Source organism: Coloeus monedula (genome assembly GCF_965178545.1).
Source record: "Coloeus monedula genome assembly, chromosome: 24".
Taxonomy (NCBI): domain Eukaryota; kingdom Metazoa; phylum Chordata; class Aves; order Passeriformes; family Corvidae; genus Coloeus; species Coloeus monedula.
In genome coordinates, this window is record NC_138804.1 from 1,970,953 (window position 1) to 1,998,917 (window position 27,965).

Consider the following 27,965-nt stretch of genomic DNA (forward strand, 5'->3'; position numbering starts at 1 on the left):
CTCCCGGTGCCACCTCCCGGTGTCACCCCCGAGCCCGTGGAAACGGGAGGAAGCACCGCCGCCAGCCAACAGCACTGCTCGGCAGCCCGTTGTTGTAGGGAATGAGTAATCCCTGCCGCCATCTGCGCGGCGCTCCCCGCTGGAGGGGCTGTGATGCACCTGGATGCGTTTTGGGCGTCTTCACGGAGCGCCCTCGGTGGGTTTTTATGGCAGTTCTTTGCTCGAGTTTGTGGGGGTTGATGCTTCAGCACAGATGGAGCGTTACACGAGGCTGAGAGCCAGGCCTGCCTGGGCTGGAGGGAAAGGCGGCTCTGAAATGAATGGACTTGCACAGAGCCAAACTTTCCTTCTTTTCTGGGTTTTTTTTTTTTTGGCTGCCCAGGGAGGTTTGGAGTCCCCGTCCCTGGAGGTGTGAGTGGTGGGGATGGGTCACAAGTCTTGGAGGGTTTTTCCAACCTAAATTGATTCTGGGACTGTGCAGAGCCATCAAAAAATCAGGAGTGTCCTGACAACTGATGTTTGAGAGAATCCTCCAGGAACAACTCTGAAGGTACCAGGACATCCCTAAAAACATGGCCAGGCTCAAATAATGTCAGGTTTGCATCTGGAACGTGACAGATGAACCTTTTTTTGGTGGCGAAATGAACACCACAATCGGGAAACAGTTTGTATTTCAGTATTCCACCAGGGATCCAAGGGAGGCTCTGGTGTTCTCCAGCACTACCCCAAACCTGGCAGATTCCCATTTTGCAGTCATAGCAAACAGTGTCTTTAACTGTGCTCCTCAACCAGCTCTGGAATCGACTCCTGGGAGATTCATCCCTCTTGGCAAAAGGAGCAAAAGGAGCGTGGAAAAACATTCCCAGGAAAACATATGGCAGCCATGGAAGGCTCAACTGAGCAGCCACAGCGAAGCTTGCTGTTCTGTGCTCACTCAAGGGAGCTTCCCGAGGAGAAAAATGAGGAATAACATCTCACCATCCCAGATGGGAGCCCCATGGACACTGCCCAACCTGCAGGAATTCCTCCCCCTCGCAGCCCACGTCTCACGCAGGATGTTCCAGGTTGATCCATGACAGGAGAAGCTCCCTGAGGCCTGTTTTCCTCCCCAAAAGCTCCATGTGGATGCATTCCCTGTTCTCCTCTGCCTCTCCCAGCGGGCACAGCACAGCTGCTGCCTCCTCCTCCTCCTCCTCCAGGGCCACTCCAGGGTCTCTCCAGGCTGCAGGAATGACCCTGAGCCCAAGTTTCCTTCAGGAGAGCAACAGGAGGGGTTAAGGAAGGGAAAATGCACATTCAAGCTGTTTTTCTTGGCTCTGCTCGTGGCAGATGCTCTCATCCAGATTTCAAATTCATTCTGAATAAAAAAGAATCATCTGCTGCGAGAGCTGGGCAGGGAATCCAGCTGTGCTCTCCGACTCAGCTTATCCGAGATGGAATTTCGGAGGGATGCATTAAGGGAAAGCCTCAACCCACTGTGCTTTCAGTGAGGCTGAGGGAGACATAAAATATCCCGGAGAAGCTGTGAAATTCCCAACCCTGGAATGTTCCTGGAGTGTTGGAGCAAGCTGGGGTCGTGGAAGGTGGCCCTGCCATGGAACTGGAGGAGCTTTAAGGTCCCTCCCACCCCACAGCATTCCCTGAATCCATGATTCCATAGAATAAAGCTTGGAGCCACTTGCTTTATTGAAGTAATCCAAACAGCAACTTGAAACCAGGGGTAAGGAAGGGGCAGGGGATGAGTCTCCTTCCAGGCAAAGCTGCTGGGGATACCTCTGGCAAGTCCAGCTGGAGTGTTTTCCTCGGATTCACTCCCCCGTGGCTGTCCCAAGATCCCACTGAGGACAAAATCCAGGTTTGTGCCAGCTCCAAGCAAGGCCAGGCTGAGGTTTTACAACCCTGGAGGCTGGAAAAGCTGTTCCCACTCAGGGAAAAGGCCAGGGAGGATGGGAATGCTGAGGCACAGAGCAGGAGGATGTTCCCAGAGCCAAGTTTCTCCTGACAAGAACAGTTTTGTTGGGAAACACTTCCAGAGAGGAGACGTGCACAGAGCCAAGAACAACGGGGGCCTTTCTCTGGGTTGGGGTCTTTCCCAAAATCCTACAAATAACGAGATGTGGATGAGGCCTTCGGGAAAGCAGGGAGAGGAGAAGATCCCTGGCACTTGTGAGCAGAATTGCACCTCCAGCAGGAGAGGGAAGGTTATCCAGGTTACTGAGGTGACTCAGACTCCAAAGAATCTCGATCCCTCCCAAATCCCTGCATCACCCCCGGGATGTCTGGCTAATTAGAGCATCTCTGAGAGGCACATCCGATGCTGAGGGGTTATTTTGGGATCTCAAACGAGCTCTGGCAGGCTCCAGGGCTAAAATCTGCCTGGAGAGGGAGGGAGGGAGCTGTCTGATGCAGGGCATGTTGGCAAAATACACCCAGCACATCCCGTTATATTTCGATATATTCCCATTTCCATCCTGCCACAACATTGAAGCGTTTCCCATCAACATCCCACAAAATTCCAGGCACGAGCTGGGTTATTCCAAAGGCAGCATCACAAAATCCACTTGGGGGAATAAAACCAACCCAACTGCATGCTAAGAGATGATCTCTATCAAATCTTTTCCACTTGATAGAAAAGCTGTACCTATTAGGAGAGAAACGGGAAAGATTGGTGCATTGCCATAGAAATCGATGTTCCAATTACACCCTAAATGAAGATGGATTTGATAACCAGGCCACAAATCCAGGCCTGTTATCATTTCCCTTCCAGCAGGATCCGATTTTCAAGTGCAGGAATTCAGGGTAATCTCCCTGCTGCAGCATTCCCACACATTCCTACTGGCCCTGAGATAAGAGGGGCTCGTTTGGGAGCTTCACCATTCCCTATAAAATTCGATTTGTCCTTTTATGTGCCTACGTTGGCTTTGGGCTTTTTCAGCATTTCAAGGGTGGATTCCTTTGTAATTTTTATTTATGGAGCTCAGACTTCCAGGGATCTCAGACTTCAGGGATCTCAGATTTCCAGGGATCTCAGACTTCCAGGGATCTCAGACTTCCAGGGATTGCTGTTCCCAAAGGAATCCCTCAGGGGGGAGTTGTGTCCTTGCTGATGTGATCATCCCCCCCTATCACTCCCATCCATTTATCAAAGTGATTTTTTTAGGGAAGCATCTCCTTTGTTCCATCCCTGGAAGTGTTCCAGGCCAGACTGGAGCAATCTGGGCTAGGGAAAGGTGTCCTTGCCCACGGGAATGGGATGAGATTTAAGGTTCCCTCCCAAACTGAAATCATCCTGGGATTCTGAAATGCATCCCAAGATCACTTGAGGGAATCCATCAGGCAGGATTCCATAAAAACTGACCCCAGCAGCCCCATCCCATTCCAGAATCCATCAGTGAGGGATGGAAGGGCTGGAACTGGCGAGGCTGCGAGTTTCAGATGCGAAGCCTGGAATTTTAATGGATTTGAATTCCCGCTGAGCCATTCCCAGAGCCGGCTCTGCTCCTGCAGCATCGGGTAACAAATCCCAAGGGTTGGGAAACACAGAACCTTTCAGGCCCCTCCCAAGCCAAGCCGTGATTCCATGAAATCCAACACCGCCCCTGCTGCCTGGAGCACTCCCAAATCCTTGAATCCCAGCTCCAAAGGCACGGATCTCATCCCAAATCCCTTAAAATCCCCTAAAACCTCAGCTCGGGAGCCTCCTCCACGCCGTGACCTCTGCCAGAGCAGCAGGCAGCGAAGCAGCTTCCCGGTTTTTTTTTTTTTGGCCGTGCAGATCCAAGGAATAATTGGAATTTAGCAGCTCAGATGGTGCCACCCCCACGTTGGGGAACTCAAGAAGGGGTTGTAAAAATGCCCCAAAACTCACCCAGCTGGCGCTGCCCCTGCTCCTCCTCCTCCTCCTCCTCCTCCTCACCCCGCTGAGTCACGGCCCCAAACTCCTGCGAATTAAAACGAAATTTGTGAGGCTCCTCGACGGCAGCAGAGATGCCAAAAAAGAAAAGAAAAGAAGAAGAATCATCATAAAAAATAAGGAGAAAGCAAGAAAAAGAGAAGATTCCTGCATGCAATTACACATGAAGGAAAAAACATGCAACTTCAGCTGAGCTATGGACATTTCACAGGAAACAGCAATACTGGGGGGGCTAAAAAGTTGATTTTTTAAACAACTGAGCAGAATTTGGGTTTTTTTTTTTGGGGGGGGGGGGGTGGGGCAGTAGCAAGACTAGCTTGGATTCATGTTGGTTTTCCATCCTTTATCCTTGAAAAATCCAGGATATTTAAAGATTCCTTCTGGCCCACATTCCATCACAGTGCATTTGCCAAGGGCACGTTATTAAAAGTTATTGCTAATTTATGCCGGAGCCATGTGGGTTGTTTTAAATGTTTATATTTTAAACATTTTTTTTGTTGTTTTTTTTTGGGGTGGGGTGGGGGGGTTGTTTTTGTCAGGTTTGTGTTTTGTGGTTTTTTTTGTGGTTTTTTTTTTTTTTTTTTCCTTCCCCTTTTACATTAAATTAACATCTGAAGGGTTGGCTGGGTAAAAGTTTACGTCACGAGTTTATGGAAAAGAGAAATGTGCTATATTAAAATCAGACATTTAGGTTACCTTTTTGGGCTTTGCGATGCCTGTTAGCTTTACACATCCTGATTTCTCCTGCTGATAATTTTCCTTTAAAAGGGGGGGCATAGGCTGATCTTTTCATCACATTATGCCCTGAAAGCTGACTCCAAACCAGTGTTGAAAATTCAGTTATTTGCACTTTAATAACAGATCTACAAATACAACTTTTGTGTGGTTTTATTTTTAAATATTCCCCTCATGCGCTGCCACAAGCAGTTGTTGTTTTGTTGTTTTTTGTTTTTTTTTTCCCTAAAATTCGATTTTTCACCCCCGAGCAGTTTAATCCTCTCCCCCTAAAAATTCCAAATTCTTGTGCTGGATGGGAAATACAAACCAGGAAGCATTAACTTTTAAATAGAAATTTTAAGTAGAAATCAAAATCTTAAATATCTACACATCCACACCCTCTCAGAAAGGATTTAAGGAGCAGCTGCAGCACCGGCCACCAAGAAAAATCCATTTTTAAAGTGGTTTTTTCCAAGTAAAAGCTGCCTGGAAGGAGGAAGGGCATCATCTTAGCCAAGGGAAGGGGTTACAGAAAGCAATTTCCTTGGAATTCTCAGCATTCCTACTTCAACCAGCCCTGGCAGCCTCTGGAATATCCTCTGAGGCCACCTGAAATCGGAATCATCAAGCAAAGAACCAGCAAACCCTTTCCAAATTCAGATTTCTGCCACAGTCCAGGCTCTCAAAACTGCTTTCAGCAACTTCCAGGGGGTGAAAAACAATTTGGTTTTTGTCTTTTTCATAGAAATAGATTTAAAAAGAAATTTAAGCTCAAGGAGCTCGAAAAATTTCTCGTTTTTTTTGGCATGAGAATTACCAAAAAACCACCATTTTTAGAAATGCCTCCACGGTTTGAAAATAGTAATAATAATAGTAATAATAATAGTGATAATAGTGATAATAATGATAATAATAATTATTACTAATAATAATAATAATAAAAAAGACAAATTAGCATTGAAGTTATTGGAAAAAAAAAACCCAAAAACCTCCAAAAACAAATGACAATTCATCACATTTACTTGGATTAAAAAAGGACTAAACTTTATTGACAAATTCGACAGACATTGTGACACGTTTTTAGCTACCTAGTTAGGCAGGCTTTACACATGTAGCATTTTTTCTCTTCAAGAACAGAGTGGGAGGACAGTGCACAAATCCAATTAGGACTTTTATGTACAAAGTGAAATTTTTGGATCATTTTTTTAGCTTTTTGTTTTATTGGTTTGATTTTTTTTTTTACAGCTGCAGTGTCCCTCTTTCTGCAAAGCTCGTGCTGAGATACACTTGAACAAGTCGCTGGGACTGCTGAAAATTCAGATTTTGTTTCCTTTTTTTTGGGCGGGTTTGGAATTTGTCTCGGATTTTCTGCCCCCAAGCACTACAAAAAATGAGAATTTGACAGGCCTACCCATGGAATATTCTTTCTACTATCAAACACTGGGCAATTAGAGCCATGCTTTGTATTTTTTCCCCTTCAAAGTTGTTCATTTAGAACCAAACTAAGAACCCCTTTCCACTGGAAAAATCTTCCCAAGCATATCTCAACACTGCACGGGGGGCTAGATTTCAAAATCCACATAAGAAAAGTCAATTTTTTTACCAACCTAATTTTGTTTTAAGTCAATTCTCTTTAGAAAATGCTATTTAATTTGTTTTGAGGATGCTTTGGGTTAAAATTTAAACTTCAAGATTCACCAGCAATCTCCTTTTAAAGGTTTGGCATCTGAAGTTATAGATTTTTTTTTTAAAATGGTGGCAGCCACTACTGTTACATTATGATTTTAATTCTTAAAAATAACCCTGAATTTTGAAATGTAGCCTACTTTGGGATTCTGCAACTACAACCTTTATGGGTTCCTTTAAAACAAACTTTAAAAGTTTTAACAAAACCTTAATTTCATAACTGCTAAGCAAAGCATTTCACTTTGGAAACTAACATTTTTTTTTTAGCTTTTTTTTTTTTTTTTGTGGTTTTTTTGTTTTGTTTTGTTTCTTTGTTTTTTTTCCTTAAAAAAGGTACAGTTGTGTTTTTTTACCTAAAACGACAGAGAAAGAAAAGGCCACCTACACACTGAAGAAGAAAAAAAACGAAAAAACCCCAAAAAATAAAGAAGAATAAAAATTAAGAAGTTCTCCTCTAAATCTATTTAAACTCATCTCCAAAAGTTCCTACGTACAGAAGCCAAAAATGCAAGGTGAGGATGGAGTGGGAGGAAAAAAAGGGCCAGGAAGAAAAACAGGGAGACAATTACTTGTGTGGTGTGGGTAAAGCAACGGGAATCCCGGGAGATACAAGAACCAGTAACAACTGTTTGCTCCTAAATTGGGATTTTTTCCCTCATTTTTTGTGTTTTAGTAGCGTCCATAGGGGTGCTCTCTGTAGCCCCCCTTCACTGGCCTGGCCGGAGGGGCCTTCAGGGAGGGCCGGGTTCCATTCCAGTCATCTTGGCCTGTGAGGAAGAGGAGGAGAAAGTCAGGGATGGGAGAGGAGTTGTGGAGGGTCAGCCTTAAAAATGGGTTGGGAAAGAGGGGTTGGGATGGTGCCGAAAAGAAGCGGCATCAAAAGGGATTGTGATCCCCCAGAAAGAGCTTGAGATCCCCCAAAAGGGATTGTGATCCCCCAAAAGGGATTGAGATTGCCCAAAAGAGCTTGTGATGCTTCAAAGCAGCTCATCATGCCCCAAAATCCAGCTCGTGATCCTTCAAAATAGCTCCTGATCTCCTGAAACAGCTCAAGATCCCCCAAAAGAGCTCAAAATCCCCCAAAAGAGCTCAAAATCCCCCAAAATCCAGCTCGTGATCCCCCAAAACAGCTCCTGATCTCCTGAAACAGCTCAAGATCCCCCAAAAGAGCTCGAGATCCCCCAAAAGAGCTCGAGATCCCCCAAAATCCAGCTCGTGATCCCTCAAAACAGCTCCTGATCTCCTGAAACACCTCAAGATCCCCCAAAACAGCTCAAGATCCCCCAAAATCCAGCTCAAAATCCCCCAAAATCCAGCTCGTGATCCCTCAAAACAGCTCGTGATCTCCTGAAACACCTCAAGATGCCCCAAAACAGCTCAAGATCCCCCAAAAGAGCTCAAAATCCCCCAAAATCCAGCTCGTGATCCCCCAAAACAGCTCCTGATCTCCTGAAACACCTCAAGATCCCCCAAAACAGTTCATAATCCCCCAAAAGCAGCTTGTGATCCCTCAAAACCAGCTTGTGATCCACCAAAAGTGATCCCCAGAAACAGCTCCACCAAAACAGCTCAAAATCCCCCAAAACAGCTCCCCAAAATTGCTCAAAATCCCCCAAAGCAGCTCCACCAAAACACCTCATAATCCCCCAAAATCCAGCTCATGACTCCCCAAAATCCAGCTCGTGATCTCCCAAAACACCTCAAGATCCCCCAAAACAGCTCATAATGCCCCAACATAGCTTGTGATCCACCAAAAGTGATCCCCCAAAACAGCTCCACCAAAACAGCTCATAATCCCCCAAAATCCAGCTCATGATCCCCCAAAATCCAGCTCATGATCCCCCAAAACAGCCTGAGATCCCCCAAAGCAGCTTGTGATCCCTCAAAACCAGCTCGTGATCCACCAAAAGTGATCCCCAAAACAGCTCCTGATCCCCCAAAAGACCTTGTGATGCTTCAAAGCAGCTCATCATCCCCTGAAGTGTGATCCCTCAAAACCAGCTCGTGATCCACCAAAAGTGATCCCCAGAAACAGCTCCTAATCCCCCAAAATCCAGCTCGAGATCCCCCAAAACAGCTCCCCAAAACAGCTCCTGATCCCCCAAAATCCTGCTTGTGATCCCCCAAAACAGCTCCCCAAAAGAGCTCCCTCAGAACACTTTGTGATCCCCCCAAAAGAGCTCGTGATCCTTCCAAGCAGCTCATCATGCCCCAAAGTAGCTTGTGATGCACCAAAAGTGATCCCCAAAACAGCTCCACCAAAAGAGCTCCCCAAAAGAGCTCATAATCCCCCAAAATCCAGCTCGAGATCCCCCAAAATCCAGCTCGTGATCCCCCAAAACACCTTGTGATCCCCCAAAAGAGCTCGTGATGCTTCAAAGCTGCTCATCATCCCCCAAAGCAGCTTGTGATGCACCAAAAGTGATCTCCCAAAGCAGCTCCACCAAAACAGCTCATAATGCCCCAAAATCCAGCTCGTGTTCTCCCAAAACAGCTTGAGATCCCCCGAAACAGCTCGAGATCCCCCAAAAGGGCTCATGATCCTTCAAAGCAGCTTGTGATCCCTCCAAACCAGCTCATGATCCACCAAAAGTGATCTCCCAAAGCAGCTCCACCAAAACAGCTCATGATCCCCCAAAATCCAGCTCGAGATCCCCCAAAATCCAGCTCGAGATCCCCCAAAATCCAGCTCCCCAAAAGAGCTCATAATCCCCCAAAATCCAGCTCGAGATTCCCCCAAAACAGCTCATGATCCCCCAAAATCCAGCTCGAGATCCCCCAAAATCCAGCTCGAGATCCCCCAAAATCCAGCTCGAGATCCCCCAAACAGCTCCAAGAACAGCTCCTGATCCCCCACAGCAGCTCGTGATCCACCAAAAGAGCTCCCCCAAACCATTTGCTGCTCCATCCCTTCAAAAACACAGGAAAATTCACATTTTTGGGGAGCAGACAGACACCACCTGCCAAGTGCTGCACCAGTAACAGGACAGGGCACCCCCCAGCACATCCCAAACCCTCCTGGCCACGCAATCCTGGGATAGTGGAAGGTCTCCATGGCAGGGGATGCTCTTGAAGGTCCCTTTTGCTCCAAACCATGCCAGCATTCCATGAAAAAAGCCAACAGAATTTCCTTGCAACATCCACCCCTGATTGCTTCTCAAATCCAACGTCCCAAAACACCAAACCCCCTTCCTCCCACCACATTCCCGCTTTCTCCCGACTATCTCTGGCCCAGCTCCGTGATTTTTTCCCCTCATTCTGTTTTCTGGGAAGCAGAGAGCCAAGGAAATCCCTGTGGATAAACAGATGAGCTGGGCCAGCTCTGTCCCAGGAGCGTTGTGGCCTCCCAGTCCCGGCCAGCTCCAGGAGGCACAAAGGGCTCTTTGTCCTCTGGGAGTGACACAGGCAAACCCTGGGAAGAGCCAAGAGTTCCTGGGAGCAGCTGGGCTGGAAAATATCCCTGCTCAGGCACCTGGGTTGGGATTTAAACCCAGAGCAGGGAACATCCTGAGGCTCCTGGATTGGAACTCCAGCCTCGGAGCAGGGTGAGCAGGAGACAACAATGCTGCTTCCCTAATTCTGCCATTCCCAGCAGAATAATTCGGAATTCCCAGCTCCCAGGGGTCCCAGGAAGCTCCTCCAGCTGGTTGTGAATGTCACTCCCTGCCCTCACTCAGATGTGACAGGGACTGGTTCCATCCACATGGAATTCCAAGCCTGTAAGCAGCTCGCTGGAGAACTTTGGGAATTCGGGATGTTACGTGGTCTGGAAAATTCCTTGGGGTCCCCTCCCAATTTCCCTGTGTGAGGAGCAGGAAAGGCCTTGGTTGTGTCTAAGCCCTGCCCAACAAGAAGAAAACTCCTCTGGATCATGAGCACAAATCCAGCCTCAATCCCAGAGGAAAATGGGAGGAAAATGAACTCTGGCTCAGCCCAGAGCAGCCCAGGCTTGTGTGGGGACAGAGGACAATGATTCCTTCTCATTGCCACATCCAGATGCCATTCCAAGCCTGGCTTCAAAAATAAATGGGCAGCAGGAGGCAGAGGGGACCTTTGGAGTGATGGTGTTTGTTAATTCCTTGTTTTACTTTGCTTTTCCCATTGAATTTTATCCCAACCCATTAATTCCCTCACTTCCACCCTTCCCATTCTCTCCCCATCCCATGAGTGGGGAGTGAATGAGTGAGCGGGGCTTGGTGGCCCTTTGGGGTTAAATCACTGAATTTTGGTTCAGCCCAGCCTAAGTTGGGAGTTTTACGTGATCCAGATCAGCTAAGCTTTGCCTACTGAGTCACACTGAGCCCAAGTGGCTCCACACAGCCAAGGAGAGGCCTCCTGATGACATTTAAATCCCATTTTTGAGCAGATCTACAGCCCAGAGTCAGGATCAGGGCTTTTGAGGACAGAGGAAGCAGATGGAACCACATCAAATCCAGCCCAGGAGAACCAGACTGCAGCACAAGTGCTGTGGGTGGAAATCCAGACCTCCTGAAATATTCTAAAGCTACAAGGAAATGAAGACATTTCCAGAGTTAAAAAATGGGATTTTTTTTTTTTAAAGCCTCACCTTTGAGACAATCAAATTTGATAAGAATCTAAACCCCCAGCGACATTGTTCAGACCTAGATATAAAATCACCACGAAAACCACTCGAGGTTCTCCTCAGATTTTTTTTTTTGTCCACACATTGGAAAACCGGAAAATTGACCACAAGCAATTCCCAACTTTTTCCCTGTCCCAGAATTCCCAGACATACCATAAGCTTCATAGGTTTCCTGTGGCTCCCCATGTCCATAATCATAATATTCTGTGTCCCTGGAAAAGCAACGAGGTGGTTACACACAGGGAAATCCCATTCCCACACCGCCACCACTTCCCAAAAACCAGGAGAAGCTCGCTGTCATTCCCTGAATTCCAGCAGAACTCCACAGCTCAGGAATGTTTCCATTGGCTTAAAATGGGATTTAAAAAAACCAGGGAAAAAGGTCATGCAGCATTCCTTTGGGAAAAGGGAAGCCAACTCACCCTTGGCCCTGGCTGTAGTAGCCCTCGTACCCCTCGTAGCTCTGGTCTGCGTACGTGTCATCGTAGCCCTGGGAAGGATGGGGACAAAAATGTCACAAAAAAAGGACAAAAGAGGAGTGGAAGAACCAAATCCAACCTACAGCAGCTTCCAGAGGAGCCTGGAAATCCTGCCCTGCCACAGGGAAAGGGCTCAGGCACAGCGTGGAGGCAGCAGAGCCCTGCTGTGCTCCGTGGCTCGGCAGGGATAAATCATATTCTTATTTATTTATAAATCATTCCATCTCCAAGGCTTCATAAATCCATGTGCCAGGAGAGCTGGAATTGTGTTACCACGGAAAGGTTCTTCCCCCAGAGGGTGCTGGGCACTGGAAAGGCTCCCCAGGGAATGGGCAGAGCTCCAGGACAACGCTGCCAGGGATGCACAGGGTGGGATTTTGGGGGGGGTCTGTGCAAGGCCAGGAGCTGGGCTGGATGATCCCTGGGGATCCCTCCATAATTCCGTAATTTTGTGTCATCTAAACCCCACATTTACAACCCCCAAACTCTGAACTTTTCAGTGAAAAAAAACCCAAACATTTTGCTGAGAAGAGAAACCCAATTTTCAGGTGTCTCAGGATTTGTGATCGTTCCCAAAAAATGCTCCTGTGCATCCAAACCAGTTTCCCATTTTCCCTTTGGAACACCACCAGCACAAATGCCAAAATTAGCTTGGCAGAAGGGTGCTGCTGAGTTATAGGGCTTGAAACACCCCCCTGTTCATTCCAATATTGACTTTTTAGGGGATTTTTGATGCTTCCTGAAGAATTCTCTTGCAGAAAGAGAGCGTGAAATGCCAATTCCATCCATTTTTGGATGTCGTTTTTTACACCGTGCCCTGACAGCCACAGGAAACTTCAGCTCTTGGGGGCACTTTTATAAAATCCAACCCTTACTCTGGATTTAGGACACCTGGAGTTCCCTGCTCTGAGGGCCAAAGAGGCCGGGGAGGTCACCCAGCACCATCCCAGGGGTCCCCGGTGATCCCAGCACCATCCCAGGGTCCCTTGGTGATCCCAGCACCATCCCAGTGCTCCCTTGGTGATCCCAGCACTATCCCAGTGCTCCCTTGGTGATCCCAGCACCATCCCAGTGCTCCCTTGGTGATCCCAGCACTATCCCAGTGCTCCCTTGGTGATCCCAGCACCATCCCAGTGCTCCCTTGGTGATCCCAGCACCATCCCAGTGCTCCCTTGGTGATCCCAGCACCATCCCAGTGCTCCCTTGGTGATCCCAGCACCATCCCAGTGCTCCCTGGTGGTCCCAGAACCATTCCAGGGCTCCCTGATGATCCCAACACCATCCCAACATCATCTGAGGGGTCCCTTTTGATCCCACAACCATCCCAGGGGTCCCTGGTGATCCCAGCACCATTCCAAATGGTCCCTGGTGATCCCAATGATCCCTGGTGATCCCAACTCCATTCCCAACAGTCCCTGGTGATCCCAATGATCCCTGGTGATCCCAATGAACCCTGGTGATGCCAACACCCCCTGGTGATCCCAACTCCATTCCCAATGATCCCTGGCGATCCCAATGATCCTTGGTAATCCCAACTCCATTCCCAATGATCCCTGGTGATCTCAACACCATTCCCAGCAGCCCCTGGTGATCCCAATGATCCCTGGTGATCCCAGCACCATCCCAGCAGCCCCTGGCGATCCCAACACCATTCCCAATGATCCCTGGCGATCCCAATGGTCCCTGGTGATCCCAACTCCACTCCCAACAGTCCCTGGTGATCCCAATGATCCCTGGCGATCCCAATGGTCCCTGGTGATCCCAACTCCATTCCCAACGATCCCTGGTGATCCCAATGATCCCTGGCGATCCCAATGGTCCCTGGTGATCCCAACTCCATTCCCAACGATCCCTGGTGATCCCAATGATCCCTGGTGATCCCAACTCCACTCCCAACAGTCCCTGGTGATCCCAATGATCCCTGGTGATCCCAGCACCATCCCAACAGCCCTTGGCGATCCCAACGATCCCTGGCGATCCCAGGCGATCCCGACTCCATTCCCAACGATCCCTGGCGATCCCAACTCCATTCCCAACAATCCCCGGCGATCCCAACGATCCCTGGCGATCCCGACTCCATTCCCAACGATCCCCGGCGATCCCTATGCCACCACAACCTCCCACCACCCACCCTGACCACCCCACGCCCATTCCCCTGGTGAATCCCCCATTCCTTACGTATTCCTCGTAGGTCTCAGGTGCGGGCGGAGGGGGCAGGGGTATCCTCTGGATGCCAGCTGCCCGTGCCCGCGGGGCCGGAGCGCCCCGCACCGCCGGGGGAGGGGGCACCCCCCGGGCCAGCGTGGCCCCCCGGGCGATGCCCCCGCGCACGGGGGCTCCTCGAACCAGGGCCCCCCGTGGGGGAGGAGGAGGAGGAGGAGGAGGGGGAGGACCAACCCCACGGCCCCTGGAAAGGAAAGAAAAAAAGGTTGTGAAGAGCTGCTGCTCACTGAGGACGGGGATTTTCTGGTTTCGTTGCCAGGAATGAAACAGAGGTGCCAAGAACGGAGCTTGGGATTCTGTAGCAGCACGAAAATGAACGGTGTTGTGCTGGAGCAGGCACAAAACCCTCCTGGGGGTGGGAATTCTGCTGGTACAGGTGTAGGAAGAGAAGAAATGCAGCCATAGCTGAGGGGAGGAGCAGGAGGCACGGGGGAACCGCTGGAGTGTGTTCCCAAGGAAGCAGGGAATGAATTCCTTGTTTTGCTTTGCTTTTCCCATTGAATTTTATCCCAACCCATTAATTCCCTCACTTCCACCCTTCCCATTCTCTCCCCATCCCATGAGTGGGGAGTGAATGAGTGAGCGGGGCTTGGTGGCCCTTTGGGGTTAAATCACTGAATTTTGGTTCAGCCCAGCCTAAGTTGGGAGTTTTACGTGATCCAGATCAGCTAAGCTTTGCCTACTGAGTCACACTGAGCCCAAGTGGCTCCACACAGCCAAGGAGAGGCCTCCTGATGACATTTAAATCCCATTTTTGAGCAGATCTACAGCCCAGAGTCAGGATCAGGATTTTTGGGGATAGAGGAAGCTGTAGACAGACAAAGAAATAAATCTGATACAGAACTTTGGGCAGCGAATTTCACTTTAAAGGAGCCTCTCCCACCTATTTGGGATCACTCCCAGCCCTCCAGATCCCTCAGGATCACTGAGGACACAGGCAGGGACACTGCAGGCACAAGGAAAAGCCCCACCCCACAGATCAGGGAGTGAGGCCAGGACTGAAGGAACAGTTTTATTGTCAATTTATCCCCACAACAGCCAGGACAGAATGATGCCACCCCAGAGCTCTGCAAGGATGGGCAGCTCCAACTGAGAATGCTGAGGGCTGCAGCACATCCATCAACAGCCAGGCCCCTTTCTGAGAGGCTCCTTTCTGAAACTATTGATTCCAGCCATCCCAAATCACCCTGTGTTGGATTACATCCCAAACTCTGTCCTCCAAACCAGCTGGAAAACCTTGGCTGGATTCCAAGGTCAGGCCCAGCAGCTGATGTGCAAAAAGAAGCAGCTTAACCTTCCCTGACAGCACCAACTGTGAGCAAAATCCAGCATTCCCAAGGCTGGGATTTTGGGAATACCTTGGAACGGGTGGAGGGGGAGGTGGGGCTGCTCCCCGGCCCCGTCCAGGGACGCCTCGGCCACGGTTGGGCTCCGGGACCCCGTTGAGATAGGAGAGCTCCAGGAACTGCTCCTGGCAGATATCATCCATCATATCCTAAAAAAGAAAGGGAGAATCAGCTCCAGAGAACAGCTCCAGGATATCACAGGATGCTGTGCTGGAATGAAAAGAGCTGGAAGGATCTCGGTTCAGATCTGGGTGGTTTTACTGGGATTTGCTGCAGCTTTTCCCAGGAAGGTTCCAGCAGCAGGTCCTGATGTTCCCAGCATCCCAGGGATGTCAGGAGGGTTTATGTGGGGAGAGCCCAGGCAAGTCTCACCCCACAGCCCTCATTTAAAGGGGCAATGAGCCCCCACAAGGTAAATCCACAGCGTTCCCATTCCCAAAGGAAAGGCTTGGGATGCAGAGCAAACCCAAACCCAAATCCAAGCTGGCTTTTCACCTCCTGAGGGATGCAGTGTGTTGCTGGCAGATCCCTTCTTTGGGGACTAAAGGGGCAGAGAAAGTCACCCAGGACCATTCCAGTGGTCCCAGCACCATCCCAGTGCTTCCTGGTGATCCCAGCACCATCCCAGTGCTCTCTGGTGACTGCAGAACCATCCCAGTAGTCCCTGGTGATTCCAGGACCATCCTGGTGGCTCCTGGTGATCCCAGCACTATCCCAGGGTCCCTTGGTGATCCCAGCACCATCCCAGTGCTCCCTTGGTGATCCCAGCACCATCCCAGTGCTCCCTTGGTGATCCCAGCACCATCCCAGTGCTTCCTGGTGATCCCAGCACCATCCCAGTGTCCTGTGGTGATCCCAGCACCATCCCAGTGCTTCCTGGTGATCCCAGCACCATCCCAGTGCTCCCTATCCCACTGCAATCTTATTTCAGTCACACAGAATATCTCACACACATTCAGCTGGAATTAATAATCCAGAGATATCCATCATTCCTTACATATCCCTTGTGGGTTTCTGGCACAGGAGGGGGAAGATCTGAGGGGATCCAGGACACTCCACCCTGAGCCTCCCAGCCAGGGTCTCCCCAGTGCCACAGCAACACCACAGAGCGAGGAATCTCCCACCAGATGTGGGAACTTCCTCGTTTTTTTTCCCTAATTTAACAACCAATTTGAATTTTAAAAGCATGGGAGAGACTCCTCCAAGTTCTGCCACCCTCGGAGGCAAAATTCCAGCACAATCCTGTCACCCACTGGCACAAAATGACAGGAATTTGGCCATGAAGGCATGAAGAAAAAGGTTCAGCAGAAAAACACATCCCTGAGCCAGTGAGAAGAGGCAGGAAAAGTAGGAAAACCTGCTTTGCAAAAAGCTTTTTTTCACACTTAAAGCTGTAAAAATATCGATTTAACTCAGAAAAAAGCCACAAAACTCAACAACTGAGCTGCCTGGGCAGTCACCCTCCTCATCCTCACCCCCTTCAACACCTCTGTGTTTAATTCCTGACCTGACAACGAAGTTTTCCAGCTGAATTTTTAGTTCCAAGTCAGGGGGAAGCCATCCAATAAGTCTCTCCCATGGCTAAACTCATTTTCCCACTCAACCTGGCACATGGAGCTGGACAAGGCACCCACAGCTCCTCCTGGGAGAGAAATCCCCACTCCAAGTGTTTCCTCTGGGAATTTCATCTTTTGAAGCACGATTAGGGGAATAAAAACCACCTTCCTGAAGGATTCTCCAAAGCTGCCCCACTCCAGTTCTCCTCAGCTACACCCAGGAGGAGCAAACCTCATCCATCCCGAGTGTCATGGGTTAGCAAGGAGAGTCCCGGAAGGGATGTCCTTGCTAAGGGGTGCTTACAGCTTCCTCTGGGAACTGACAGAACCTATCAGCTGGCCAGTTTGAATATGGACAATTCTCTAAGCCACTTAAAGTTGTGAACACCTCTGTGATCCACACTTAAGAATAGGCAAACTCCCCCTCCAAGCTCTCTCTCGTTTCCAGCGCTGGCACAGGTGGCTGCGGGCCCCGTGTGGGGGCCAGCGGGCCCGGCCAGGCCCTGCTTGGGCCAGGCCAGGCCAGGCCACGGCCATCCTGGAGCCGATGGACCTGTTCCAGCCATGGAACCCCCCCCACTGCCTTGCCGTGGGCAGCCGGAGCGGCTCGGCTCTCCCCCCTCTCCACTGCGATAAGAAAAATTCAACACTCCAGCTGCAAGGCTGCAAGGCCGAGGTGAGATTAACCCTTTTACTGCTGTGAAGAGCTGAAACCTGAGGGAAGAGAGAGAGGAGATGCTTAAAGCTGAAATTCTGTTGTGAAGCTATGATATGTCAGAGTATCCCGTTGTAATTCCATGAAGATCTGGGGGGTGGAGTGTTCAACTCGTGAGCAAAAGCACCTGTGCCGAGATAGGCAGATGCTGACGCAGCTGTAATTTCATGAGAAGTTTGGACAGGGAGAGATGGACCAGATGAGGACTTTTGCTCCACAGGGGAAAGGAGAAAACCTCAGTCCCTAGAGATGCTCCCAGAGATAGTCCTAACAATGAAGATGATGAAGACCCTTTGCTCCCAGGGAAGGAGAAGGGCCTCTGTTTTTGTTTCTCAACGGCTCAACCTTAAAATTGTACCCCAAAAACCTTCAAGAGTGGACCCTCGAAAGCAGTTGTGGGAAAAGCTGCAAGTCGGGGAAGGGACTCGCATGCGAGCAGAGAGACTCCTCTTCCTAAATGGACTGAACAAGGTTATTATGGAAGTGATAAACAGACTGAACATCTCAAGGGTTGTTTTTTTACATTGTCAGTGGGAGAAGGGAGGAAGGTGGGGGGAGGAGGAGAGTTCTGAAGGTGGTATAATTTTTTTTTTCTTCCCTCTTTTAGGTCTGTTAATAAACTTTATATTCTTTCAAGTTTGGTGCCTGCTTTGCATTTCTCCTAATTCTTATCTCACAGCAGATAAACAGTAATGAGTATTTTGGACCAAACCACTACACCGAGACAGATCCATCCCTCAGAAAGAAAAAAAAGAGGAGCAGGACACTCACTGGGACGAGGAATTTCTTGACCTCCTCCATGGCGTGGGCCATGAGGGCGTAGGCCTCGCAGGGGGGCCCAAAAACCTCGATGAAGACGTGCAAATCCATGTTGAGATGGGCGTATTTGGGATCTCCCCCTTTGCGGAGCTCTTCCTCCTGCAACAAAGCACAGCACAGGGCTCGAAAATCTATCAGAGAGGTAGAAAAAGCTCTTTTTTGGACCTCTTTTTAGCTCTTTTCTCAGCCTTGCCAGGGTCTGTAAGGGTATTTTGGATACAGAGTTTGAGAAGGAAAAAAATCTTTCGCCTTTTTGTTGCTGCCTGTTCACGGGGTTTTTTTTTTGGGGGGGGGGGGGTTTGGGAAGGGATTTTGGGTACAGAGCATGGATGGGAAGAGTTTTGTAATAAAAAAGCTTCTACCTTTTTATGGCTGGATGGTTTTTTTTACTAAATCACCATTTTTAATTGGTGCCAGCCAAGTTTTGACCTCAGAATATTGAAATACCCTCTTTTACACCACTTTGTAGAGCTTCATGCCTCAAACAGCTCCTCTACCTCTGCTCCAAGATCTCTTTAAGATATCTCTGGTTTTTGGACTGTTTTTCAGTTATTTAAGAAGTTACAAACAACCTGGAAGTGTTAAAAAGCTTTTTGTGCTGCTCAAGTCAAAGCAGAATTAATTTACAGCTCTGCCTATTCTTAAGCTCAGTTTGGAAAACAAGCAGGAAGAAATAAAAACCATCTTTTTCCCCAGATTTTCTTTTTTTTTTTTTTTTTTTTTGCTGTTAAAAAACCCCTCCTGGCACTCTGTGATTCAGCAAAGATTATCAGGAACATGCTGCTCCAACATCTCCACTGAACCAGAAGAATGCAAGGATTCCAGAGGGAGCAGCTAAAAAAGGGGATTTTTATCTTTTGATGGAGGGGAAAAGATTCCTTTAGTGAATGGTTCTTCAGGGAGGAGCTGGGATTAATTCTTGTTTTATCAACTTTGTGCTTCATCTTTTAGAGAAGCTTTTTCTGGGTTGGTTTTTAAGAAAATGCTTGGAGAGCCACTAATTCTGCCACCATAAAAAAGGAATTTTGGGGGTGTGTGTTTTCCCTTACCTTGGCTTTATCTCTCATTGAACCCTTCCCCAGCACGGAGATTTTAGCACCAGTTTCTTCCTGAAGTCTTTTAATGGTGTTGCCTTGAGGTCCCAAAATCTTCCCAACGAAGTTGAACTGGAAATGAAGAAAAAAAACCAAACAAAAATCAGCTTCAGAGCTCAAAAGCGTCAACAAAAATTTTTCTGAATGTTCTGTTGGCTGACAAAAAAAAAAAAAACCATTCTCCGTTTTCTCCTCACCTCACCCAAAAAATGCACAGGAAAATTTGAGTTTCAAAAGGAAAATTTAAGTTTCAAACGGAGAATTTGAGTTTCAAACGGAAAATTTGAGTTTCAAACGGAAAATGTGAGTTTCAAAAGGAAAATTTGAGTTTCAAACGGAAAATTTAAGTTTCAAACGGAAAATTTGAATTTCAAAAGGAAAATTTGAGTTTCAAAAGGAAAATTTGAGTTTCAAAAGGAAAATTTGAGTTTCAAAAGGAAAATTTGAGTTTCAAACGGAAAATTTGAGTTTCAAACGGAAAATTTGAGTTTCAAACGGAAAATTTGAATTTCAAAAGGAAAATTTGAGTTTCAAACGGAAAATTTGAGTTTCAAACGGAAAATTTGAGTTTCAAACGGAAAATTTGAGTTTCAAACGGAAAATTTGAATTTCAAAAGGAAAATTTGAGTTTCAAAAGGAAAATTTGAGTTTCAAACGGAAAATTTGAGTTTCAAACGGAAAATTTGAGTTTCAAACGGAAAATTTGAGTTTCAAACGGAAAATTTGAGTTTCAAAAGGAAAATTTGAGTTTCAAAAGGAAAATTAAAGTTTCAAAAAGAAAATTTAAGTTTCAAAAGGAAAATTTAAGTTTCAAAAGGAAAATTTAAGTTTCAAACGGAAAATTTGAGTTTCAAACGGAAAATTTGAATTTCAAAAGGAAAATTTGAGTTTCAAAAGGAAAATTTGAGTTTCAAACGGAAAATTTGAGTTTCAAACGGAAAATTTGAATTTCAAAAGGAAAATTTGAGTTTCAAAAGGAAAATTTGAGTTTCAAACGGAAAATTTGAGTTTCAAACGGAAAATTTGAGTTTCAAACGGAAAATTTGAGTTTCAAACGGAAAATTTGAGTTTCAAACGGAAAATTTGAGTTTCAAACGGAAAATTTGAGTTTCAAAAGGAAAATTTGAGTTTCAAAAGGAAAATTAAAGTTTCAAAAAGAAAATTTAAGTTTCAAAAGGAAAATTTAAGTTTCAAACCCTTCTTTTCATGGAAAAAAAAAAGCTCCAGCAGAACAATCAAGCTAAATTTACACCCCTGAACTGTTTAATTCCAACATCTATTCTGCAGCAGCTTCACAGCAAATCTTCAAGAGTTAAATGAGTTCTTCAATTTAAAACACAAAGCTCCACACGTGGAATTGTCTGTTCCAGCAAGCACAGATCCCAGCTATGCACAACCCAAGACAATCTAGAAAAATTCAATCTATTAGAAATAAAAACCCTGCAGACCTGCAAAGGAAAAAAAAAAAACCAAACCAAATCCCACAGTGGAACACTGGATTAACTCCTGCCACAAAATCCCACCGAAAACAAGCAAATCCCAGAGATTCAGTTGCTCTTTTCTGGCCCTCACCTTGGGGTACTGTTTGACAGGGATCAGAACTCGTTCTTTCAGTTTCATATTCTTGTGGGAAAATAAATCCAGGTAGTTCTCTTCCTCATCCTTCTTTGTTGGCTCCCCCTTCTGAATTTTTTCAATTTCTAAACAAGATAAAAATAGGGCTGCTTTATATTCCTCAAACATTCAGAGATGGAATCATGACAAGGATTGAACCCTACAAATGCCACGAGGAAATTCCTGTGCCTTCCTCTGCCAGCCCCTGAACGCAGCCCCCACCCTAAATCTACAAAGAAACCAGCCCAAACGACGTGAAAATTATAAATTTTTGCTACCACGTGACAGAAATCAGCAGGTTTTAAGCATCCAACTCGAATTATTGGAAATCTGTCCTTTAATTAGTGGTGGCAACACCTCCTGGCACGACGAGTTTCAGTTAAATTGAAAAGATTCCCAATAAACACCAGTGTGGTCTGGGTCAGGAAATTCTCCCAGCTTCATTTCATGAAATAATTTCGGATTTAGCACACAAATAATTCCTAACTGGGTTTTTAAACCCTCAGGTGTGCAGCCATAAAAGTGTCACGAGTTCTCAGCAATGCAACTACGAATTTTTTTGGCCCTCAAAATAAGATTTTTGGGTTTTTAATTGCCTGTGGTGAATTAAAAATGAGTTTTAAAACCCCACTGAGGTGGCCTGGCTGCAGGGAAGGAATGCTGCAGCCTGAGGGGAGCTGGGACAGTCCCAATAACCTGCTGGAAGTGGGTCATTAAGGGAAGTTAATTAGGGACTGGTACACAAACATCTCCTGAAAGCTGCCTGGAAATTCAGCTTTCACTGAGAGATGACCCACATGGAGATTGAAAATCCTCTTCCAGGCATTTCTGAGTTATTAATGCATTTTCCTCGTGCAGGAATAACCCCCAGCATTTTCCAGAAGAAATGGAAGCTGCCTGGAATTCTCTTTCCAGAGGTGGCCGCTCACGCACAATCTTTAGTTAAAACCCAACAACTCCAGGACAAATTCATCCAAATTTGGAGCCAAGCCATTGCTAACAACCCCAAATTCCTGATGAACCTTTGGTCCAACAGAAAAAACCCCCCCAAACCGTTCACATCATTAATATCCACCCCAAATCCTGAGCTCAGGCTCTTTACCAGGAGAGGAGCACGACCCTTGGCAAAAAACCAAACGGTGCCGTTTCACCAACAAACCCAAGGGCTGCAAATGTCATTCCTGAGCCTTTTCCAGGGGAAAGAGACACTTCCCAAGATTATCCACAGCATTGGGATGGAGCTTCAAGAGCAAACTGCAGCCTGCTTAGTCACGGGCAGCATTTACAGCACCGTGCAGCCGCAATATTTTGTATTTCCTGGGGTTTCTGGCCACGTCAAACCATCTGCTTGAGCCTGAAACGCTCCTGCTCACAGCCCCACGAGCCTGCCACGTGGATTTGATGGTCCTGGAGGTCTTTTCCAACCTTAATGGTGGTGGATACTTGGGGTATTATCCATGTGGGAATATTCTGGGATCGTCCAAAGGGAACAAGGGGTCACCGTCAGCCCTCGGAACAAGCTGAGAAGCATCTCTGACCACAGCCATAAAAAAATGAATCCACTCTTAAGGAAACATCATTAAATAATCTCTATTTTAATGAATTATTTTTAATTATAGGCCCAGTAATAAAGTGGGTTTTAGTTGGAAGATCTTAAACAGAACTCAGAGGTTTTGGCGTTGCAAACTAGGCTCAAACCATGGCACAGAATTGTGATAAAACCACTGAATTTTGTATTTCTCCTCACTGCAGCCCCTTGGCTCCCTCACAAAAGTGTTACCATGACTCCTTACTTTTCAAAATTGAGTCGTTTTGAAAGAGATCTCTTGAATTTTGCTTTAAAAAGAAGTGATTTTTCTGAAGATACAAAGCAAAAGTAAAAAACCCTCAAGTTCATGCACTGCCAAATCTATAAAATAAGACAAAAGGGCTGCCTTGGTTCGTTTTATGGTTTTTTTTTTTTTTTTTTTTTTAAATTTAACTCCCAGAACAGAGCAGAGAATCAAGATTTGGAAATGAAAGGTTGCACTGGTGGCCTGGTTCAGGATAACTTAAAACCCTATAAAGCCACTTCTCAAATAATTTGTTTTTCTGAAAATGCATCCTGCTGATAAACAAGTGTTTACTCCACACACATCCAGAATAAAACACCCTGAAACTTCCTTCATAAAATGAAACTAAACAGGAATTCATTGCTGTTAAAATTAAACATTAAAATGGAACTAAACACAGGAATTTCCTGCCTCCTGAAAACACCACAGGACTGGGTGAAAGCCTCTGCAAACCACTGAATCCCAGTTCACACCCAGCAAAATCCATCTCTGCCTCCTGCCAAAGCTGCAGAAACATCTGGGAATTGCCCTGGGAGGGCCACAAGGAATTAAAAAATCACTCAAAAAAGACAAAAAAAAAAAAAAAAGCAGCAGCAGCAGCTCCATGCCTTGAAATGGAACAGAAAACGTAGGGGAGGAGAAGGAGCAGCAGAGGAATTCCAAGCTCTTCCAAACTTTGGGAATTCAGGGCAACGTGAGTGACACCTCCAGATCCAAGTGGGGAGCCTGGAAAGAGGTGAGGAAGGATAAACCCAGGGCAGTGGTGACCTGGATGTGCCACCAGGAGCAGCTGTCGGATAAAACCCGGATTCCTGGAAGGATCCAGGCCCATTCCAGAGGTTTTCTGGGAGAAGGTTACCTGCTTGCCACGGGGAATGTCAGCAGGCTGGCAGCATGAGTGGCTTTTCCAGGGCTTCCTGTGGGGCAGGGATTGGCTCAGCAGGATTCCTATGGGGCAGGTAAAGGGGGTTGATAATGCTGCTGCTCCTTGTTTGTGCTCCTGAGCTAAGCCCAGGTTTTTCCTTAATAATAAAAATCCATGGGAAAGGCTGGCCTGCAGCACAGCTGGGCTCTGGGAGCACAGGTATGTTCACTTTATTTGTAAGGCTAAAACATTACCTGAACAGCACAATAATACTGACCCTGTGCTCCCCCAAAAATCCCCAAAGAGTTTGGGGTGGCACCTCTGAGGAAAGCAGAGGCTCCTCCATCCCTCCCTGCTTCCCAGCTGGTTTGATTTCTCAGGAAGGGGAAGCAGCAACCTGTTCCTGGATGGATTTCAAGAACTTGGCAAGCCTAATCCCACAGTTTCCCTCCCCAAAATACACCCCCTGGCTTGGGATTCCTGGGCAGGCAGCTCTGCTTTTGGAGCTTTGCTGGGAAGGGAGGGCACTGCCAGGAGAAGGGGCATGGGGAGGGAAAGGTGAGCTGTGGGACATGGCACAGGTGGGAAAAGCTCCTGGGACGGAGTGGGAATGGGAATGGTCAAAGGAATGAGGACAGGAAGAGTGAGAACAGGAATGGCCACAGCAGCAGGAACAGGAATGGCCAAAGGAGGGAGAATGGGAATGGCCAAAGGAGGGAGGACGGGAATGGCCAAAGGAGCAGGAACAAGAATGGCCACAGGAGGGAGGACAGGAATGGCCAAAAGGAGGGAGGACAGGAATGGCCACAACAGCAGGAATGGGAATGGTCAAAGGAGAGAGAACAGGAATGGCCAAAGGAGGGAGGATGGGAATGGCCAAAGGAATGAGAACGGGAATGGCCACAGCAGCAGGAATGGGAATGGCCAAAGGAGGGAGGAAGGGAATGGCCACAGCAGCCACAGCAGTTGAGAACATTGCCATGGTTGGACAAAGTATAAACTGAAAAGTGCCACAGTGAAATGGTTTTGGAAGAATAACCTGGCCTGAGACAGCTGGGGCCAATTTAAGGGGGCAGTTTGGGGGCAGGATATCCACTGGGAAAGACAGCAATTGAGGGAATCTCCATTTCAGGAGAGCCTGGACTCTGTGTGAAGGAGCTTCAGGGTGACACTTCTCATCCCCAGTGAGCTCAGCCCTCTCTAATCCCTCTGTTGGGCTCCCTGGAGCCACCACCCACCCATCTGACACTCCCACCCAGCCCTTTCCCACTCCCAAGGATGCACAGCCTGGATCTGGCCTGAGAGCCAGCAGGGAATTCTGTGTGGGAGTCCCCCAGCAGCTCCAGCTGCTCCCAGCTTTTCCACGTGTTGTTCCAACTCCAGCTGCTCCTTCCTGCTTGGAATCCAGCCCTTCCCACCCATTCCCATCCCTCCTGGCCACCCCACATGGAATGACAGCTCACACATCCTTGGGAAGCTCAGAGGTGACCCTTGGAGTCTCTCCATGAAATAAAAACAGCTAAAATTCCCCCAAAAAAACCCTAAAACCCACACCTGGCTAACACACAGGTGGGATATCTCCCATCTTCCCAAAGCAGGGAAGCAGAGAGGGCTGTGCCTTTCACACCATCAGCAGCTCCCCCTGCTCTCTCTCCACAGCAGAAATCCAAAGGAAAAAAGGATTTGCTCATTCCTACAGAAAAGGAAAGCCACACAGACCCCAAATCCCAGGAGGGAAACACGGATTGTATCTGAAAACGCAAGAAATCCCAGTTTTCAGTTTCGCTTCAGGGTAACAGCACCCTAAATGTAGCCACTTTCATCCCAGAGTCCATGGAATCAATAAGAATCCCATCACTGCCCTGCCCTTGCTCCCAAAAAAAGCCAATTCCCTCTAAAAATGCAGCTGCAGCACCACCACAGTATTTCAGACAACTTCAACATGTCGTTTGAAGAGAAACGAATGCAGAATTCCTGCAGGGCTCCCTCCTTGAGGCAGAGCAACTTCCACTCCTGGAGGAAAAAAAAAGGCTGGAATAGGAATTCTGCTGACACTCAGGATCATTTCTGTGTCTGGAAGTCATTTTGCTGGAGTTGTGCTGGCTCTGTGCATCACAGCTTTGGCCCAGACTGAAATTCCAAGGCACAGCAGCCTCTCCAACACGACAGCCCCGAAGGGTGCCACGAGCAGTCGGAAATTCCCAGGAATCCAGAGTACTCTGGGGGTCATCCAGGCAAAAAAACTGACCTAAAGCCACCATCTTACCTCAAATTCTTCCTCATCGTTTTCCTGCTCATCTCACCTAGAACTGGGACTGTGAATGCTCCCAAAAAAAGAAAGCGATTTTTCAAATATCCACAGCTGGAGCTGTTCCAATTTTCAATCTCCCAAAGCTGCAATCAGCGATTTTTAAATGGATAAATCCTCCTAAATCCTCGTTACACCCCTCAAGTGAAGAAGGCTTTGCAGGACGCTGCTCTTTGTGTGGGAATTTGCAAACTCCTTGGATTTTCTTTGGCTGGGAGGCATCACTGCCGAGCTGGCTGAAGAATTTTATTAATCAAAACCATTAAACTGATGGAAAATCGGATTATAAAACTCATTTATTTAGATCAAGACGCTGGCGAGTGATGCCGTGACGATCTCTCCCAGTTGTTTGCACAACGGGAGAGACAGCAATTCCCAAGAATTATTCCCTGCATTAAACGAGCTCATAAAACCTCCAGAGCTGCACCAAAAACTCTGCATTTTTAAGCCTCGACAAAATAAATAATTTAAAAGCACGATGCTAAGCACCAGCGAGCTCACACAGAGATTAAATCCGAACAGATTCCTGCTCTGGGAGCCTCCCAGCTCCCCACCGCGCACGGAAGGCAGAAAGTGGCAGGGAATATTTGAACTCATTCCCGTTTTTAAGCTGACTCCAGCGTCTGGGAGCAGCTGAATCGGCTGGATGGAGGCCCCGAAGGCGGTGCAGCAGCTGCACCGGGGAGATCCAGGGAAATCCGAGCTGCCAGGCGATTGGACAGCGGCGATGGGGAAGGAGAAGGCTCGGCTGGGCACAGAACAAAGACTGCCATTTCCAGTCCCTCCTCAGGCTCGGCAGAAGCACGAGCCCAGCTCTGACACGGATTTCCAGCAGGGAAAAATCCCAGAAATGGCTCAGCGGGACTCAAGCACCGCTCCGTGGGAAGCCTTCCCCCCCCCACCCCGGTTTTTAAGGTTCCTTTTTGGTCCCTCTCTCTCCCCAGGGATGAAAGGGCCGCCCTGATTTCGGCTGGGACAGAGCTGATTTTATTCTTAACAGCTGTTTTTGAGGATTTTTATGGGAATGACATTACCAACACCCTGATACTTTGGCTGCTCCCGAGCAGCGTTTACCCCAAGAATTCTCAGTAAAGGAGAGGAGCTGTCCCCAAACCGGGGGGGGGGGAGCCAGGACAGGTCAGGACAGGTCACCTGAACTGTCCAAAGGGACATTCCATCCCCCCGGACTGTCATTCCCATCCTATAAACTGCGGGAGAGACTTGGGAGGAGCTCGGGGATGGGGTGGGCATCGCTCAGTGGGCGGTGAGGAATCGGGCATCGCTTGTTTCTACTCCCTCTCAACATGACAATTATTATTATTATCAGCGTATTTACTATTATCATCGCATTTTATTTCAATTATTTAAACGGTTATCTCAACCCGCCAGGGTTTTCATTCTCTCGATTCTCCTTCTGCCCGGCTGAGGTTACACCGCAAGGGCTAATACAATATAATATAACACAACCACCAACATAACACACACAAAACTTGTGGCTCCGCGGATTAAGCTGAGATTACACAAGGAAATACGCGATTTTAAACCCCCTCTCGCACCAGAGCCAGAACGGCCACCAGGACCCGCTGCCCTCTCCCTTCTCCCGGCGCTGCCCCGCCCGTGCCCGCCCCGCCGGGGGTTCCCGGTACCTGCGGTGAGGAGCTGCATGGCGTGCGTGAAGGACGGGTCCAGGCTGTCCTTCTCAGCCATCAGCTCGGGCAGGTACTTGTTCTCGGGCTCCATCTTGCCGCCAGCCAGCGGGGCCGAAGTACCAGAGCCCCCCTGCCCTGAGGCCCCGCCGGCCGCCGCGGCCCCACCGGGCGGCGGCTGCGCCCCACTCGCGGCCCCGCGGGCCCCTCCGCCACGGGGCGGCCGGCGCGGCGGCTGCGGCGCGCGGCCGCCGGGTCCCTGCCCCCGCGACAGGCGGCCGGCGGGGTCGTCGCGGCGCTGCATGAGGCGGTGCCGGGGAGGGGACGCCGGGGCCGGGCCGGGCCGGGGACAGCGCGGGGACAGCGGCGGGAGCGCAGCGGCCACACCGCCCGCGCAGCGCCGGGGCCGGAAGTGCCGCGCCGGAAGCTCCGCCCCTCTCCGTGTGCGCGTGAGGGGGGAGCCCGCCCCCCCCCGGCCCCGCCGCGGGACCACCCCGCGCGCCTCCGCGCATGCGCCGGGTTCCGCCGTCCCCTCAGGAGAGCCGGCGG

The 27,965-nt window shown here is 48.4% G+C and overlaps 1 protein-coding gene across 3 annotated transcripts; it reads right to left on the minus strand.

Annotated features, from left to right (window-relative positions):
- Positions 1-1,728: 1,728 nt before the first annotated feature.
- KHDRBS1 (KH RNA binding domain containing, signal transduction associated 1) lies at positions 1,729-27,739 on the minus strand. Of its 3 annotated transcripts, none has more exons than XR_014227056.1 (11): positions 27,417-27,739; positions 20,724-20,851; positions 19,107-19,223; positions 18,010-18,156; positions 14,980-15,116; positions 13,577-13,805; positions 11,342-11,409; positions 11,073-11,131; positions 6,886-7,083; positions 3,869-3,941; positions 1,729-2,641 (listed from the first exon to the last, which is right to left on the minus strand). XR_014227056.1 is itself a non-coding variant. In XM_082296479.1 (9 exons), the coding sequence occupies exons 1-9, from the start codon at positions 27,718-27,720 to the stop codon at positions 6,986-6,988; spliced, it is 1,287 nt and encodes a 428-aa protein (XP_082152605.1). In that variant the 5' UTR covers positions 27,721-27,739; the 3' UTR covers positions 5,648-6,985. The 3 variants fall into 3 exon arrangements, 1 of the variants encoding a protein (XP_082152605.1); XR_014227057.1 differs by having other exon boundaries at positions 1,731-2,100; XM_082296479.1 differs by lacking the exons at positions 1,729-2,641; positions 3,869-3,941 and having other exon boundaries at positions 5,648-7,083.
- Positions 27,740-27,965: the final 226 nt, after the last annotated feature.

What these genes read in the sequence shown, in the direction of transcription:
- KHDRBS1 (XM_082296479.1), bottom strand. Translation starts at nt 27,720, where the DNA reads ATGCAGCGCCGCGACGACCCCGCCGGCCGCCTGTCGCGGGGGCAGGGA. An exon ending in TCAAGAAATTCCTCGTCCCA is followed by an intron (nt 15,117 to 18,009) that starts GTGAGTGTCCTG and finishes TTTCTTTTTTAG; the next exon opens with GATATGATGGATGATATCTG. An exon ending in CTGAGACCTACGAGGAATAC is followed by an intron (nt 11,410 to 13,576) that starts GTAAGGAATGGG and finishes CATCCTTCCCAG; the next exon opens with GGCTACGATGACACGTACGC.